The 16876-nt window shown below is 46.8% G+C and overlaps 1 protein-coding gene across 4 annotated transcripts in view; it reads right to left on the bottom strand.

Annotated features, from left to right (window-relative positions):
* ERI3 (ERI1 exoribonuclease family member 3) overlaps positions 1-13585 on the bottom strand; it is a 130671-nt gene extending 117086 nt beyond the window's left edge. For 3 of the 4 annotated variants that reach the window (XM_065673533.1, XM_065673534.1, XM_065673535.1), the window contains exons 1-2: positions 13484-13561; positions 3555-3829 (exon numbers count right to left, since the gene is read on the bottom strand). In XM_065673533.1, coding sequence (XP_065529605.1) covers positions 3555-3806 — 252 coding nt within the window. In that variant the 5' untranslated portion in view covers positions 3807-3829; positions 13484-13561. Of the gene's footprint in view, positions 1-3554; positions 3830-13483 lie in introns of all 4 variants that reach the window. The other variant, XM_065673536.1, reaches the window with a different exon arrangement.
* Positions 13586-16876: the final 3291 nt, after the last annotated feature.

Genomic DNA, 16876 nt, shown 5'->3' with positions numbered 1-16876 from the left:
TGGTGCCTCAAACTCTGCAGAAGCCTCTCTGAAACACTGGTCTTCTCTCTACATCTTTTAAAATAAAGACATCATTCTCCATATTGGTCAAAATAAGATTTCACAACAGCCCAACAGAACTGCAGTGAAGCACGTGACACTCGGAAAACACGATTAAAAAAGAACAGCATGTCTTTACTTTCACATGCATCTTGTAGGACGCTGAGCTATGGATATTCATGTGCTTTTAGCAAGATTTTTACTGTTGAGAGGAACCAGCTAAAAGCCTCAAAAAGTTTTTTCAAAAGATTGTTCAAAAAATTAACACAAACAGAAAAAAACCCATCTGAAGCAGCTTTTACATGAACTGTTCCCTGCCACTCTAGAACTTAAAGCATTCCGACATAAGAATGGCATATCAACAACCATAATTGGCAAGAAGATGATAAATATATATATTATTTTACTTACTTTTAGTAAAAAGACAGACTTTAAGTCACTGTTACATGCAGTTTTAATGCCATTTCTCTTGAAACAACATTGTGAGAAGCTGAATTGAGAACTGGGTATTTAAAACTACACCCAAGCCTAAGCTGCGTGAAGACAGGTAATTGCAGATTAATATTCCACTGTAATACTTGTGCACAAGAGTGCAGAGTTAAAGTTGCCATGGGAAACAAGCCTGAATTTCTTCTACTTTTCAGCAATTCACAATCATCCTTAATAAAGGTTTTGGCAGGTGATTTCTAATGTACTGAGCTTAACAGCCACACAAAAACCATGCAAGAAGAAAGCTGCTACAGGGGGGTGTCTGGATAGAACAGGCAGGCACATCTCCATTATCTATCTCTGGGTAAGATTTTGACAGTCTCCGTCACTTGTGTGAGCCACCTTCTGCATTTCCATCCTGGCATGGGATTGCCATGATACAGGCTCCACAGAGCACTCACTGCTTGTGAAACACACAGAAGATACCTCACAGTCTGCTTCTCAGACTCCTCCTGGAGCAGGTTTGTGATTTCAGGGATATATTCCTCCTGGGAAGTTCTCTGAGCCTAGGCTATGGCTCCCAAGGCAGCTTGCCTATCACACGTATACTCGCTCAGAGCAGGGAGTTCAGCAGGGACTGCACATCTGTTGCTACAGCCTAATTTTGGTGGAAATCAACATCCACTCCCATTACAAGGTGAGTCTATAAATCACAGCATCTCAGGAACAGAGACACATCATTCGGTTTCCCTGCCTTGGGAACGAGACCATGGGTAAAGCAGCATGGGCAGCGAGAGGCAGTGATCATTGCTTCCCAGGGGAACACCACTGCCCTTGACCCTCCTTGATCCTTGTTATGGAGGCCATACCACCAGACCTTCAACAGGGATTGGGCAGCATGAAAAGGAATGGAAATAAAGGAGTCATTAGGGCTCCCAAATGAGCATGAAGAATTTCCCCAGGGATAATGCCAGCAAGCAGAAGAGTGTGAGGGGAAGCAGATGTGGCAGTTGCACACCCTGGTGCAGATAAAAGGACAGCTCTTCCCAGTTGTTTCTGGAAAGAAACCAGAATAGTTTGAAGAGCAGTTAGTGAGAAACGTGAAATGTGCTGCATGGTGACAAGTGCACTCTGTAAGACTTTTAGGCTGAGCTGGCTAAGTTTAGATATGCCTACCCCTCTAACATAACCTGGACCACAGCTTAGCTCTGTATATGCAGCCTCCTTGTCAAATTCCAATCATTTGCATTACATTGATCTAGACTTCTATTTTGCAGGTATTAAAACAAAAGCAGAAAAAGGATCAGGATCATGGCGAAGATCAGCACCTGACCATTCCTAGGTCCCAGGTGTGTCCTCAGACCAAACCTCCAAAACCTGTCTGCCACTGCTTCAGTGAAAAGAACCTGCCACTAAAACCCTGCACAAAATATCACTGAAATACATGGCACAGTTTGCTCAACATAACATACAGCCCAGCAGTGAAGAGAACAAAAGCCATGCTGGTCAGCAAAAAGGTAAGTAAGATGTACGTAGGGGCATCAACTAAAGTCTTATTTTATGAAGTTGCCCAATTCTGGCAGCCTTTGCAGCTACACTGATTCCCATGTAGCAAGAGCCATTTCTTTATTTGTCTAATTTGCTGGTGAGGATATGAAGAACTGACAACCTTTTCCACACATGATGTGATACAGACAGGCACTAAACACAGCAGACTAGAAAAACACTGAAGAACATCTCCACGTTAAAGGTGCTATCTCACCAACAAAATATATAGCATATCTGCATTGGCCCAGACCATTACTTTCCCTGGCAAGGACTTGGGGACAAAGCTCCTTAAAACAGTAGTAATCATATTCCACTCATGCTCCTTTTTACTGCCAGCTGTAAACTACCTCCACATGCATCATGGTTTTGCATCAAAATGTGCACAGACCAAGCCCATATCCAAAGGGACAAGGTAGATCCAATTTACAGCTTTGACAGGTTCGTGCACCCGAGGCAGAGCATGCAGGAAATAGCCTGACATCTCACTTGGAGAGCAGTTAAGACCTTGCTAGCAAAACTGGATGCACAACCACAACAGCCTCTCACAAAGACCCAGCAAAAGAGCAGGGAATTTGCTGTCCATTTTCCAAGAAACACAGGAGGCAGGTGGCACTCACCAAGGCACTACCGGGGATGAGAGGAGTCAAATTTGACCCTGACTTGCAGCATCCCTTCAACAAGTGCAATAGAAACCAGAGATATGAACACATGAAAACCACTCAGACTTTAGTAAATACGAGGCCAATTGCTTGGCAGATGAGGATGAGAAATCCAAGTTCATTTTAGAGACTCAGAAATTCTGCTTATTTGTTACTAACCCAGCGTTAGTTGTTTGGGGTTTAGGGAGTTTTTTTATCCCTTTTTAGCAGTTTTCTAATTTAAATGGAAAACCTAGGCCCATCCGGCTGCCAACTGAAAATATATTTACTAAAACGCTCAACTGTACTTCATCTGGATCTCTATACGTCTCAAGTGGTAAGTCACTGCAAAATCTTTCTGAAGCTGAACTCGTCTCATTACAATCCAGAGTTAACAGGCAGGCAAGATAACTGCAGCAAAATCAGACAGCTCCAAAATATTGTTCTTCTCTACTTAGAAACACCATTATGTTGCACATATACCATTCAGACTATTCTTGTCCTAAAGCTTTTGGCTACCAACAGCCTTTTTCCTTGCAGAATCAAACAAGGTTGCCATGAGTACACTACTAATGCAGGTTCCCAGCCAAAAAATTCTTACTCTCCCCCTCGTTCAGGCAGATGACAAGCATCTCATAAGATGACTTAAGAGATGGTTTCAGTTACATGTGAGTTGTTACTTCCTCAATGGAAAACAGGCTCCCTCATTTCATTCCCACTAAACAGTCTTGGCACTGCTCCTGAGAGAGCAAGTAACTGGCAAGAGCTCTGGAGGACCAGCAACAGAAAGCTGGGACAAACCAGAGAAAATGAGTGAGCCAGCACCGTGCTTTTTCCTTTCACCTCTCAGAACAGCCACAGCAACCTGCAAGAGGATAATTAACAGGACTGACTATTTACCTGAGGATGAATCTGTGGTTTATCACATGTAGCCTCAAAATCCAGCACTAGGAAGTAGTGATATCTCTGTGGAGGGAAGGATGACATTGCTGCCATGCAAGCTCCAAAGCCGTGGGACGCCAGTTTCCTGCTTATGATGGAGCTGTACTCTTTGAGAACACCAGCTGGGAGGAGGGAGCACACAGCTTGCCTTGCCCTTGGAAGTAAGTTTTGGGGAAACTTTGCTGCTCCAGTATGGAGGAGTGCTATCATTGAACATCCAGAGGCATCTGAAACTGAAGAGAGACCCATGTTACTCATGCAGACGTACATCTCATTTCTGTTAGCATCTCTCTACTGTCCTCTCACAGCAATTTCCTCTTGCTTCCCAGTGGAGGTTCCAGCATCGGAAACCTGAAATAACAGTACCCTCCTCTAAACACAACAGACGACATGTGGACTGAGCTCAAGGTGTTCAGAATTACAGGCAACTGGAAGTTAACCACTGCAACAGCTCTAAATTAAGAACTATGAGACACACAGCAGTCATGGCTCCAGGCACCAGGCTGCAACCCCTTGCTGAACCTTATCATAGCAGAACACAACACAAACCACACAAAACATAGAAAATCTGTTCTAAATCCTACTGAAACAGATGATCGCCAGAGGTTCCTTCTAACCCCAACCATTCTGTGATTCTAAGGAGGCTTTTTGTCTTTTCATATACTTCTGATACATGGTAGGAATTCAATACAACAATACATATATCAACACTACAACCCATCCAAACAGCTTGGCCCTGAAACACCTGTTTAGTTGCACCAAAACATCCCACTTCCATTACATATCCATGTATCTGGTGGCTGGAAGGCTTCTCCCCAGGGGAAATACTCATTTGCTCTGTGTATGAGGTTTCTCGGAGATGTGATTCTAGTGCTACACTTAATTTCTTCCTTCAGGTAGCTCTCAAAGGATATTGGTTCAACAAACCCACACCCGGGGACTTCAGGAACTCTAAATACAAGCAGGACTCTATAAGGTTACAGGCTCCCTCCCAAAGAAATACGTCACCCGGCCATCACCTTCTGATGCTTCTATTTAACAAATGCTATGTAATAAAATACATTATCCATGTGAGACTCTCTGGATTCCCCCATGCTTTTTCTTTTAAGACATGCCAGGAAAAACTCAACAGGGCTGTCACTGCCCAAGGCAGGTCAGCCTCGGGGCTGTTAACAGATTTATCGGATGAGAGCTCAAGCCCAGCTCATGGAGGTACTACATAGCTGGGTACAGTGACTGACAGCAAAACAGGTAACCTGCAACAACACAATCTTCTTGAACAAGGATAGAAGCACCCCTCTGTGTGTGTACATATATATACACACACCTTGCTATATAGAGATTTAAATCCATCCCTCCTCCCTCATGGTTGGTCCTACTGCCCAAGGCTCTGGGCAAGACCTCCATCCCACCATGTGCCACCCACCCGCTTGGTTTCTGAGCCCTCCCTGTGTCTGCACTCACTGTTGGCACCACTCTGAAGGGCTGGAAGTGCCTGCTATGAGAGATGGAGCTGAAATGGGCAAGGCAAAACAGAGGACTCATCATTGCCTGCGAACAAAGTGGCTGTTTGCACAAAAGACTGCGTTTGCTCTCTCCCATCCGTTAGTCCGTCAGGTAAATAATGCACGTGCCAAAACACACACTTAATGAGGTAAATAATATGCCTTGAATAACGGCTAAATCTGTATTTACCTGCGAGACCAGAGAAACTCGAAAGGACCAGATTAGGAGATAATTGCGGCTGAGCACGCTGTGTGCCTCGAGTAAACATGCATTTGGTAACCTTCCCTTTCCAAGGTTTTGAGTGAAAGGCAAAAATCAAAGGAGATGAGACGTTTAAGACTGAGCCAATGCCCACACTGCCAATTCCATAGCATAAATGCATCCCCACCTTGTGGCTTTCACATTCTGGGGGGTGCTTGCTTTCTTAAAGCAGTGTGTCAGGCAGCAGGTACCTGGAAAACTGAAAACTCGAGTTACAAAACCATAATGAAGAGCCCAACATTGTCTTTATCCTAAAAGGGCTCAGTTCTACTTATTGCTTTTCCATCTACTGCTTTTACTGTCATTAATAAAAGCATCACAGCCAAACAGAAGTTATATTCACTTCTAACCTGCCCCAGATAATATACATACTTTATCAGATAAGAGATATTTAAGATATACGTGCTTTAAACCTTCAAACTACCGGCTATGAATCTGAAGGCACATCACAGCAAACATAACATCTCAGAACAAAGCAGCTTGTAAGTCAGTTGCAGTAAAACCTGGTCTTTAGCCTACTGCATAAAGTAAAACACACAGTTGGAGTGGGGGAGGCAGGCAGGCTCCAACCCCTATATCAAACACAGGCAATATAACATATATAATCCACCCACATGCAGCAAGATCAGTACCTCTCTAATTTATCTCAGCTGGCAAGACCAGGGCATCAGACATGAACCCCCCAAATCCTTGGGCTGGCCACACCATGCACAGTAGTGCAGAAGTTCCCAAGCCACTGAGCTACACAGCAAAGGTAAACCAGCCATCTGGGCAGGATTCAGGCACGGCACCATGCAGCTATGGCAGCACCACTCCAGACCCCAGCCGGCCTGTGTCCCACAGGTACCATGGGACATCAGCACAGGGAAATAATGGCCAACATCTAGCGCCTGTTTACATTAACAACTTCAGCAGGTGGTCCACGTCTAATGACAGGATCAGGCTCCCCATCCTAAAATCAGCCTGCCTCCCTGTTCTCCCGTGAAGCAGAGGGAGCAATGCTCCAAACAAAGGTGCATGAGTGGGGTATTGCATGCTGATTCCCCTACACAGATGGCATACAAATAAGAGCAACCCCACTGCAAACTCTGCACCTTCAGCCAAACAAAGTTTTAACTGCATGTTTACCCAGACACTGCTCTAGGTGCTCTGGGAAGACCTCACATCATCTTCTTTGGCAAGGTCAGAGCATGAGATAGCTGGTGAGCAAACAGACTTTATTAGAAGTCATGTAAAGCATTTATAACAGCTACGACAATGCAAAGCACTCGTAATTACCCTGTATTTTTTCCAACAGACAACAATGCAAGCTTCAAAAATTAGAAACCCAGCTCTACCCATATAAATCCACATGTTCAGTGATTCCATTTCCAAGCCTATGTAAAACACCACATATATTTCTTACACACACAGGATCAGATTATAATCTCAGACAGGGCAAGCTGTCACATCTGGCATTCAGCACTACTAGGTTAATATTTCATATGACACAGCTCCGATTCCTTACACAGATACATATGAAACATAATGGGACCACGAACTGAGGCTGGACCTAAGGAATTATTTTGATAGATTGCACACAGACCTAGGAAAATGTGACAGCACTTTACATTTGCAACACCCAATAACGTGGGAAACAGCCATGTGTGGTGGGTTTCAGCTGGAAGATAAAGTTTGTGTTATGGGCTGTGTAGCAGCATGTGCCACACATGACATCAGCTAATCAACAACTGTCTTAAAGTCATTAGAAAAAACATCTGATCTGGACATCAGTTACCTGCAGGGAACAAGACAAGCTCAGGCTGACCATAGCTCTTGCTTGTTTAGTGGTCCGAGAACATGATACTAAATCATGACGGTCTGACCACCAGCAAGTGAGGAAAGCCAAGAGAAAGGCAAGTGCCAGCTGCAGCCACCGGCTTGCCAGGGACTCCACCAAGTATGAAGCAGAGAATCTGCACTGGCAGCCATCATGCTCCAGGCTTCCCCCTGGGGAAGCTGCTTAGGGGGGACCACAAGGGGCAAGGAACTCCTGCCACGTGGAGAATGCTGGTGACAAAAGCCAGCAGGGCACTGACAGTACTCTCTCCTACCTGCCGGGCAGCCCCAGAGATGTGCACCATGTGCAGAGGATTCAAATCCATCAATGGAGAGATGAATTAGTCTATGAACTTGAGCTAATGGGCTTTTTGCACATAACATAATATTTAGCTTCTACAACCACATCTAATTAAAGTACCTAGCAGCAAGAGAAGGTATGACTTTAACAGCTTGCCTTCAATCCCAAAATACTCCCCTGCACTGTCCAGTTTGATAAGCTGAGGTGGAGAGGGGGCAAGAAGACCAACACCTAAGTTCAGGCTGGTACCTCCATTTACACACGAACTACTTTGTTATAGCAATATGGCCCTTTAAGATATTAAAAAAAAAAAAATCCCCATACCAATCTAAAGGACAAGACAAACTGAAATTAAAAAATAAAAGCAACCAAGCTTTGGGAGTTTCATGCTTCCTTTTAATCCCTGTGAAAAGCCTGGGTAGGGGCAGCTGGAACTCCTGGTCTCTTACAGACAACTGAACTTAAGGCTAGAGCAGCCAAAACCAATCCAAAATGTAAGTCAGGTTTTTCTTACTTTATTAAATTATAGTGTCTCATTTTATTAAATTATAAATATAAAAGGTAAAAAGATAGGGTAATAAATAAGCTTTCTGTAGAACAAAACTGGATACATTTAGGAACACCTGGAACAGAGTATAACAAACTTCCCTTTTGGTAGCTGTTCAAATGCATACTCAGAGGTCAAATGTGAGCCCATATTTCAGTTGTGTGAAGATTTAACTGAAGAACAATAGAGATAACTCCATACATTTTTTAAAATCAATCTTAAGCCAAACCCAAGTATTTCATTATATGAACAACAGTCCAAAAGTGACAGCACCTGGCTAGCCTGCAAAGCAGGAACCAAGAGACTATGACCAAAAGCAGCTTAGCCACTCTTGTGATCCAAACTTGGAAAAAAAACAACAAAACAAAACCAGAAAATATACATAAAGTAAAACAAACAACAAAACACAAAGCTTTCAGAACCATTTTAATAATGTCACATAGTTTTAGACAGGTAAATTTGCTTCTTTACGTTGTTAACCTCATGGTATCATCCCTTTAACATGAATCCAGTACACTTTGTGGTTGCACTCCCTTCACTTTTGGCTGGGTTTGTCTCCGGCCCTGCTAGACAACCAGGCCTGTGTTTTGGAAAATGCACAACATAATTTTCCCAAGCACTGCCACAGGACGCCTATATGCTGTCCCATCATTACTCAGCTCAGATACAACTTGGCATCAATCGTTTTGTTTTTACAGCACTCCACAATTGTACCCAGCCTCTTCCCACTACAGATGAAGAGGTCCCTGTTCTCAAGAACTTACAGTCTAAAATTAGATGCAATACAACAAGTGAGGGTAAGAGCAAAGAAGGATGAGGGTTACAGGAGCAAAGTCAGGCAATCACTCATCTAGGAGGTATCTGCATCTCAGTAGTTCAATTAAAAAAACCCAATTCACTCTATATAGGCACTGGCTTTCCTCTATATTGGCCATTATAGAGGAGATAATTGAACACAGAAAGGGTGGACTAAAGGATGGAGGGCACTCTTGGGTTAAGGAAGGTCTGTCCCGTTCTTGAGCTCATTCTTCCCGCTGCATTCCTTGGCTGATATGTCATAGGCACCACCAGATATGTCAGCTATGTCACAGCACCAGAATCTCTTCCATTGTGACACCACAGACGCGATGGCTTGTGAGATCACAATGAGTGAAGAAGGCGCTGATTAGTTAGGGAAGCACTTCCTGAGGCTATCGTACCCTATGAGGCTGGGAAACAAACACATCTCAGTTCACTTGACAACATATTGAAACACACAAGACTTCCACACGTGAACTCATCCAAACAGACCAACTAGAAGCTGTCCCAAAGATGCACAGTACAATTCCACTCCAATTTTATTAGGCCACCTCTGCTAAGCAATCCATTTTTTGTGACTGGTCTCCTAAGACAGGCTTTGCTGTGTATTTTTAAACCTTCTCCAAAAGTAACTGTGGATAGCTAAATGGGTGTAAATTGGAGTCTAAACAAGTTCCACAAAGTAAAGGACTGGTCACTTAGAGGAAATGTAAAGGAAGTAAACAACAAAAATTAAACCAAAGAAGCAACAACACAGAGGCATACAGAAAAAGACTGGAAAGCTGAAGTCGAAGAGCAGATCTGGTATTAAGGAAAAGACCATTTGCAGAGGATCAGACCAAGAATCCTTTAGTCCAGTCTTCTGCTTCTGCATGGGAGCCATAAGAAAATGCTCCAGGGTAAAGCTACACAAAATGGGGATAACCAAGCCAATAGTTCTGGGAGGCCAAAAGGAGGCAGGCCTGTCCTTCCCTCTCTGTTTTACTCTCCTGCTAATTACTTTACACCAGTTCCTGAGCTTGTCTGGCCCCTTTCTAAGACGACTCAAGTTCAGGAACCTATAAAAGGACTAATGGAGCCAGAATAAAACACAATTAAAACAAGATAGTTTCCTGCTGGCTTAGTGGGATGAATCAGTTCAGTGACAGGCTGGGTGAGTGCCAAAGCTCAAAGGAGAGGATGGGCTCACACTGGCAGAAGTGGGAGGAATATGAGCCACTGGGAGCTGTTGGTTGGCTCAGTCACTCACCAAGCCACATACTCAGAACAGGACAGACATATGGGATGGCATGGCACTTTGCAGGAAACAGAGAAGGTATCTGAGCTTTAGCAGCATAAACACATAAAACTCAAACTCAAGATGCCCACTGGACCATCCTGTCTGAACCTCACGTAATGCTGGCCATAAAGTTTCCACTTCATCATTCGTGAACTGAGCCCAAAGGCTTGAGTATCTTTCAGAAAAAGTTTCTGGCCTTGAACTGCAGCAGCAAGCATGGAGGCTCCCCACTACCTTCAAACAGCTCGTTCCAATGGTCAGTCCATTCGCTGTCAAAAAATAACACATCTTAGTTTTCATTCAAACTTTCCCAGCTCTGCTCTTTGGAACAAGTTCAGAGATTTACGGCATTTCAGTGCTCTTGATCCACAGCAGAGCTCCCAGTGCCAGAAGTAAGAGATTTGTAGCTACTATGCTTCTAGTCAGTAAAAGCTACTTTTACATATTGGCCTAATTTAGTGGAAAGGAGACACAGCAGGCTACCCTCTGTTTAATGGAATCTAGCACACATAATTACTTGATCTTCATACACATGAATGCCACGGTTGTTCAAACTACTTCTACAACCGCACACCTTCGTTATCTGAAGAATGAACTTGAAGGTTAACGCCTGAGAGTGTCAAATGAATCTCAGTCTGGATCTGGGGAGACATCACTTGCATTGCTCAATACACTGGTCACTTTTGATCTTCACAAATGAACTCCAGAAATGTTAAAAGAAAGCCTGTAGTCTGCCAAAGCTCTGTCCTGGTAGACAAGCAAATGCTCCAAGCAGAGTAGCAGCTACAATGAGGAACATTTCCAGAAGGTGCCCCATGCCCCATTTCTCAGTGAGCCTGGAAAACCAGCCAGGTAAGATGTTGAGCCTAATATTCAACCACAGGAAAAAAAAACAAAACCAAAACAAAACCCCCAAAACAAACAACTGCAATAAATGCAGTTGAATTTAAAAAAACCAACACAACAAACTCTTTTTTGGGGGTGGGAGTGGGTCAGAGTAAAGTACCTGCACAATGTACCTGGAGAGGATACAACTTCTCAGCTGGCATTTGCCCAGCACAGGTAACTTCTCTTAGGGGAGAGAAAAGTTGCCAAATGGTATCTAGCAGCAACAGCCAGCCCCTCTGCTCTAGACTACACTTTGAGAACCACAGCTTGTGCTCTTCTCCCCTCAACTCCCCTTTTTGCCCTTGTCCCATGCTGGTATGTGAGCTCAGCACGACTGGAGGAAAACAATCAGGATGACCATTTCCAGCAAAAACACATACTTCAGACCCAAGGACAGACTTGTGATAAATGCTACAGTTTCACGGCCCTCCACTGGAGGTGGCTACTGGATCGATACTGGGCAGCCAAGTGCAAAAGCCTCACACATTTAAGCGTCTTCCAAAAAGTTAAGGGGAAAAAAAAAATAGGAAAAGAAAACAAAATCAAGGCCTACCAAAGTTAACAAAACCAAAACAAGATAAGCACTGAAACAGCTGTGACAGGGCCTCCTAAACGAATCAAACTCACTTTGGGTATCTCTCAACTGCAGGGCAGACACTTCAGGTCCTATCAGTGTATACTGAATCCAAAGACTTCTTTATTTAGCATCAAGAACATAAGCATTTTCTTTTTAATGCTTTAATGGGTTTCTCCTTTTGGGTTTTGGTAACATTCAAATCTGTCTGGCTACACACACTAATTTAAAAAAAGACCCAAACTCATCCACAAAACTCCCCAACACATCATTTGTGTAGGGAAACCCCCACTTTGAGATGAACCATGAAAGGGCCACTCTTTGAAACAAGACAAGCATTAAATTAACACACTATAAATTAACATGAAAAGCCAGCTGCAAAGGCCAGAATTCAGTACTTGAAAAAGGAACCAAAGCCATCTGAAATCAAATTCCCCAAGTGCAGACGCTGAAGAGTATCTGGCCTTCTAACACATCACTTCAGAGTAATTCATTCTTGGAAACACAAGTTCAAACACCAGCTTTCAACATCAAATGATACAAGATGCTACAATGTTGCAAGCAGCAACTAAAGTATGAAATAAATTCCAGTTCCCATTAAAAAAGGTGAAATATATAAAATCCTAAAACAACTAACAGCACCTGATGGGACACGTGCCATTGAGATGTACCTGCCTGGAGCCCTGTGCACCTCGTCCTTCCCGAGGCACAGTGAAGGCATTAGCTTATTCTAACACTTGCTGGTCCTTTGCATTGCAACTGAATATAAAGAGTTCAGACTAAGCAGGAGCTGTCAATCCACCCATTTCTGAACCCAAAAGCTCAATAAGGAAAGCAGATACGTAAAGAAGTAGTGAAACAAATTCCAGACTTATTAGCAAGCAGGCCAGCAATGATCACGTAAAACCACCAGACACAGGACTTGTGAAAGACAGAATGTAAGGAGTAAATGACAACACCTTTTCATACATCTGAGTTTAGAAAGAACACCTGTAACAGCACAGCAGCTTAGAAGAAACACCTGTAACAGTACAGTAGCAAGAAAAGAAATTCCTACTGCCAGTCGGAAAACAAGTAAATAGATCCTGCACTTCTAAGCCTTCTCAAGTTTACTCCAGTCTCAAGATCCAAGACAAGTGACAAGTTCAATCTCACAGCATAAAAAAAACAGAAAGGAAAGAAACCCCAACCAAATCTCTTACTCCCCCATCACTGCCATCTAGGAACCTTCACATCCCAAAGGAACATGAAAGTCCCCACTGCTGCTGCCTCCTGCTCCCCCCCCCCGCACACACCCCCCGGGGACACAGCCGGATCTCCCTTCCTCGCGCCCCAACAGCAACGGATCCCGCCAGCGCTGGGATCCCGCTGGGGGGCCGCTGCCACCGCCGCCCTCCACACTTCCACCGAAGTACAGCCTGGAGAGCGGCGGGCCCGGCAGTGGCGCGGAGGAGCCGGGTCTCGACGTCGAGCGGACGAGGTGCCACCACGCCTGCCCGCCGCCGCCCCGTGCCCTCCCCTGGGGCAGGGGCCGGGGCCACCCCCCCCGGCCTCCCCACACCCCCGGCCCGGCCCCGCCCCGCCCCGGCCCGCAGCCCGGCTGGCCGCCCCACACTCCCGGGCGAGGGCCGCCGCCCCAGCGCAGGCCCCGCCACCCCGGGGGAGAGGCCAGGCCGCGCCCCCCTCATCTCCCCCCTCCGGGCCAGGCCTCCACCCCCCGCCCGGGGCCACGGCGGCCCCACGCCTCCACCGGGCCTGCCGGGCCCCCGCGCCGGCCGGGCCCCGCCGCAGCCGTGCCTCCGCCCCCTGCCCGGCGGGGCCGCTCCCCCCCACGCGGCGGGGGCCGCCCCGGGCCGGCCCTGCCCCCCCGCCCCGCACACACTCCGCACCACGAGTCCCCAACACCGCCACTCACCTCCGCGCACTCTGACCCCCGACCCCGCTCTGAGCGGCAGCGCCGCCGGCCAACCGCAGCGCCGCCTGCCGCCGCCGGGGGCGGGGCTTCCTCTCCGCCGCGCCCCCTGGCGCAGGCGCACACCCCTCTCCGCCGCGCGGGGCACGCTGGGGTTTGTAGTTCGGCGTCGCCGCACCGCCCCTTCGCCCTGCCTCGCCGCGTGGCCGCGCCTCGACGCCGGCGCCGCGTCGGGTCGCGCTTCTCCGGCCCCCCCCATTCGCATTGGCTGCAACGGAGAAAGGCAGCACCCCCTTGCTGGGGGATGCAGCCACCGGGAGTGGGTCTCATCCGCACGCATGCCATTGCTTCATCCGGGTCAGGTCGATGCTGAGAACTCTGTTGATCTACATGGTGCCCAGGTGGGGCTGCGCCAGTAATCACGGCTGGTGCCGGCCAGTGTTTCCTTGCTTCGTTTGATCAAGTCAGGTCCCTCACCAAGCCCGGGGCTGGCTTTTCTCCCCTTAACTTGGACATCACTCACCGGCTTCCAGATCTTCTGTGTTCATGCAGAACATGATCCTAAACTGATCCTAAATCTGAGTCTAGACCTTGCCCAGTCTCCACCAGACGCCCCAAGCTGTGTCATGTCTTCCCCACACACATGGCTGGCCCCCACAGCCCGGACACTCACATCTTGCCTGCAGTGATGCCTAATCTTTAGCCCACTGCTGCACCATAGAATCACAGGATCAAATGGTTGGAAAAGACCTTTAAGATCATCAAGGCCAGCATCTACCCCACGACTGCCAAGTCCACCACTAAACCGTGTCACATCATCTACATGGTTTGTGAACACTTCCAGGGATGGTGATTCCACCACCGCCCGAGCAGCCTGTTCCAATGCCTGACCACCCTTTGGGGAAGATTTTTTTCCTAGTATCCAGCCTAAACCTCCCCTGGTACAGACTGAGGCTGTTACCTCTTGTCCTATTGCTGGGTACTTGGGAAAAGAGACCAGCCAGCTCCTCGATCCATCCTCCTTTCAGATAGTTGTAGAGAGTGATAAGGTCCTGCCCGAGCCTTCTGTTCTCCAGCCTAAACAACCCCAGTTCTCTCAGCCATTCCTCATCACACTCATGCTCCAGACCCTTCACCAGCTTTGCCGGAAAGCGCAGATGCAATGACAAGCATACCAGCTGGGGCCAGTCAGCGCTTTGCTTCCCTCCTTGCCCCGTACATCAATTTATACATCCACATTGCAAGCCAGCAGTTCCTTTGTCCCACCCCTGGTACAACACATGTCTGTGAAGAGCAAACTCCATCACCGATTTGCACAAATAGGACTGTGAGGGATCCTGGAGGTCACCTCACCCATCCCAGGCCCACAGTCAGGAGCACTCCTACCTCTCTGTCATCTTGCCATTCTCTTCAAATCATCCTTGAAGGCCTTCTCTATCTCTGTGCCTTGAAATATCAGACAAACCTAAGCACCACAGTGATAACTGATGGCCACTTACAGATGACCACTCTGCAAGAAGGGCTGCCTGCATTTCCCTGGCTGCCTGGCTGGATCTGCCTGGTGCTCCTGCCTTTAGTTGCATTGCGAGCTCTTCAGGCTGGATTTATCTTTTTGCTCTGTTCGTATGCAGCCTTGAACTCAGGAGGCCTGAATCTTGAAAGTAGCATATCAGAACTATAAAAATACCAACAGCAAACCATTTAATAATAGAAAGAGTTCCTTTAAACCCTCTTACATTTGGCATCTCTCAGCCTCCCACCCACATAAGCGAGGATAATGTGAAGTTTTACTTTTAAGCTTAGCTGAATCACTGTGATTTGTCAAGCCTTTGGTGACTAATGTATGGTTTGTCAGGAGCCCAGGAGAGTGAATTGTGGAGAGCCTTTGTGCTATGGTGTTCCTTGGATCTGTCCATGTCCCTCCTTACCAGCAATGGAAACTGGCTGAGAGATGCTTTAAATTACACTGTAACCCCAAAGCCTGAAATCCAGGGCTCACAGCCTACATTTCTGGGAGGGTGAGGGAGAGGAGGCCTTTTCACCACTGGCCTCTGCATCTAGGAGTAAAACATATTTTGTCTCAGTCTAGACAAGCACTGAATGGCTAATAGATGTGTGCTGTTACCCACACAGCACAGCAGGCAGGAGAGTTCCTCTTGCCCATGTTTTTGAGGGAAACCTTTTTCCCATCTGAGCATCTGCAATAAACAGAGGCCACATCCTGGTTTCTGCCACTCTCAGGGTCCCTTGTGAGAGCCATACAAGTCGTCCTTCAGAGACTGCAGGACATCAACATGATTCCCTTTGGCTACTGCATTTCCAAAGAGGTCCTGTTTTCTCGCACAGCTATCAGCTGCCAGAGAAGGCACCCAAACCAGTTTGAGATGTGTTTTATTAAACATTGTCACTGTTTCTGTAGTGTTCATATCTGAGCTTGCATTTCTCAAATGAACACTGCCGGCCACTGGAAATGTCACCTACAGATTAATTTGACTCACTCCAGGCTTCTGGAATAATAAGGGTGATCAATGGATACCCTGTGGCTTCCCCATCAATGCACGTGGCCCCTGTAGCAACTTGGGAGCAGCTCACCTCCCTGAAGAGCTCAGTCAGTGGCAGAGCAAGAAATGCAAAGGTGAATGCTGTGGGGCTCTGGGCAAGCAATGTTGAAAAACTGGGTCGTGCAGATGGGGAAAAGTGGGCATAAGGGCTGATAGTTGCTGTCGTGGTTTAAGCCCAGCTGGCAGCTAGGCCACACAGCCACTCGCTCACTCCTCACCCCGCCTTCCTCCCCCTGCTCCTGAAGGGATGTTGAGGAGAATCAAAAGAATGTAACTCTCACAGGCTGAGATAAGAGCAGCCCAGTAACTAAGGTGTAACACAAACCACTGCTGCTACCGCCAATGATAATAATGATAAGAGAAATAACAAGGGGAGAGAATACAACCATTCACCACCCGCCAACCGATACCCAGCCCGACGGAGCAGTGATCTAGCCCTTCCAGGTAACTGCCCTCAGTTTATAAAGTGGGCATGACGTGCTGTGGTATGGAATACCCCTTTGGCTAGTTTGGGTCAGGTGTCCTGTCTCTGCTTCCTCCCAGCTTCCCCTTCTCCCTGGCAGAGCATGAGACTCACAAAGTGCTTGGTCGGAGTAAACATTACTGAGCACCAACTGAAAACATCGGTGTCATCAGCTCTGTTCCCAGGCTGAGAGTCAAAACCACAGTGCTGCACCAGCGACTAAGAAGGAGAAAAATGACTGCTACTGCTGAACCCAGGACAGTTGCTGATCAGGGTCACCTTATTTACTCCTGGTAGCACAACACATTCCAGTCCCACTCCCCTGCTGCCTCAGGATCAACAGAATCAGCCCTCTGTCAGTCCAAGAGTGAA

Source organism: Lathamus discolor, chromosome 3, assembly GCF_037157495.1.
Source record: "Lathamus discolor isolate bLatDis1 chromosome 3, bLatDis1.hap1, whole genome shotgun sequence".
NCBI classification, from domain to species: domain Eukaryota; kingdom Metazoa; phylum Chordata; class Aves; order Psittaciformes; family Psittacidae; genus Lathamus; species Lathamus discolor.
This window is presented reverse-complemented; position numbering and strand designations above follow the sequence as displayed.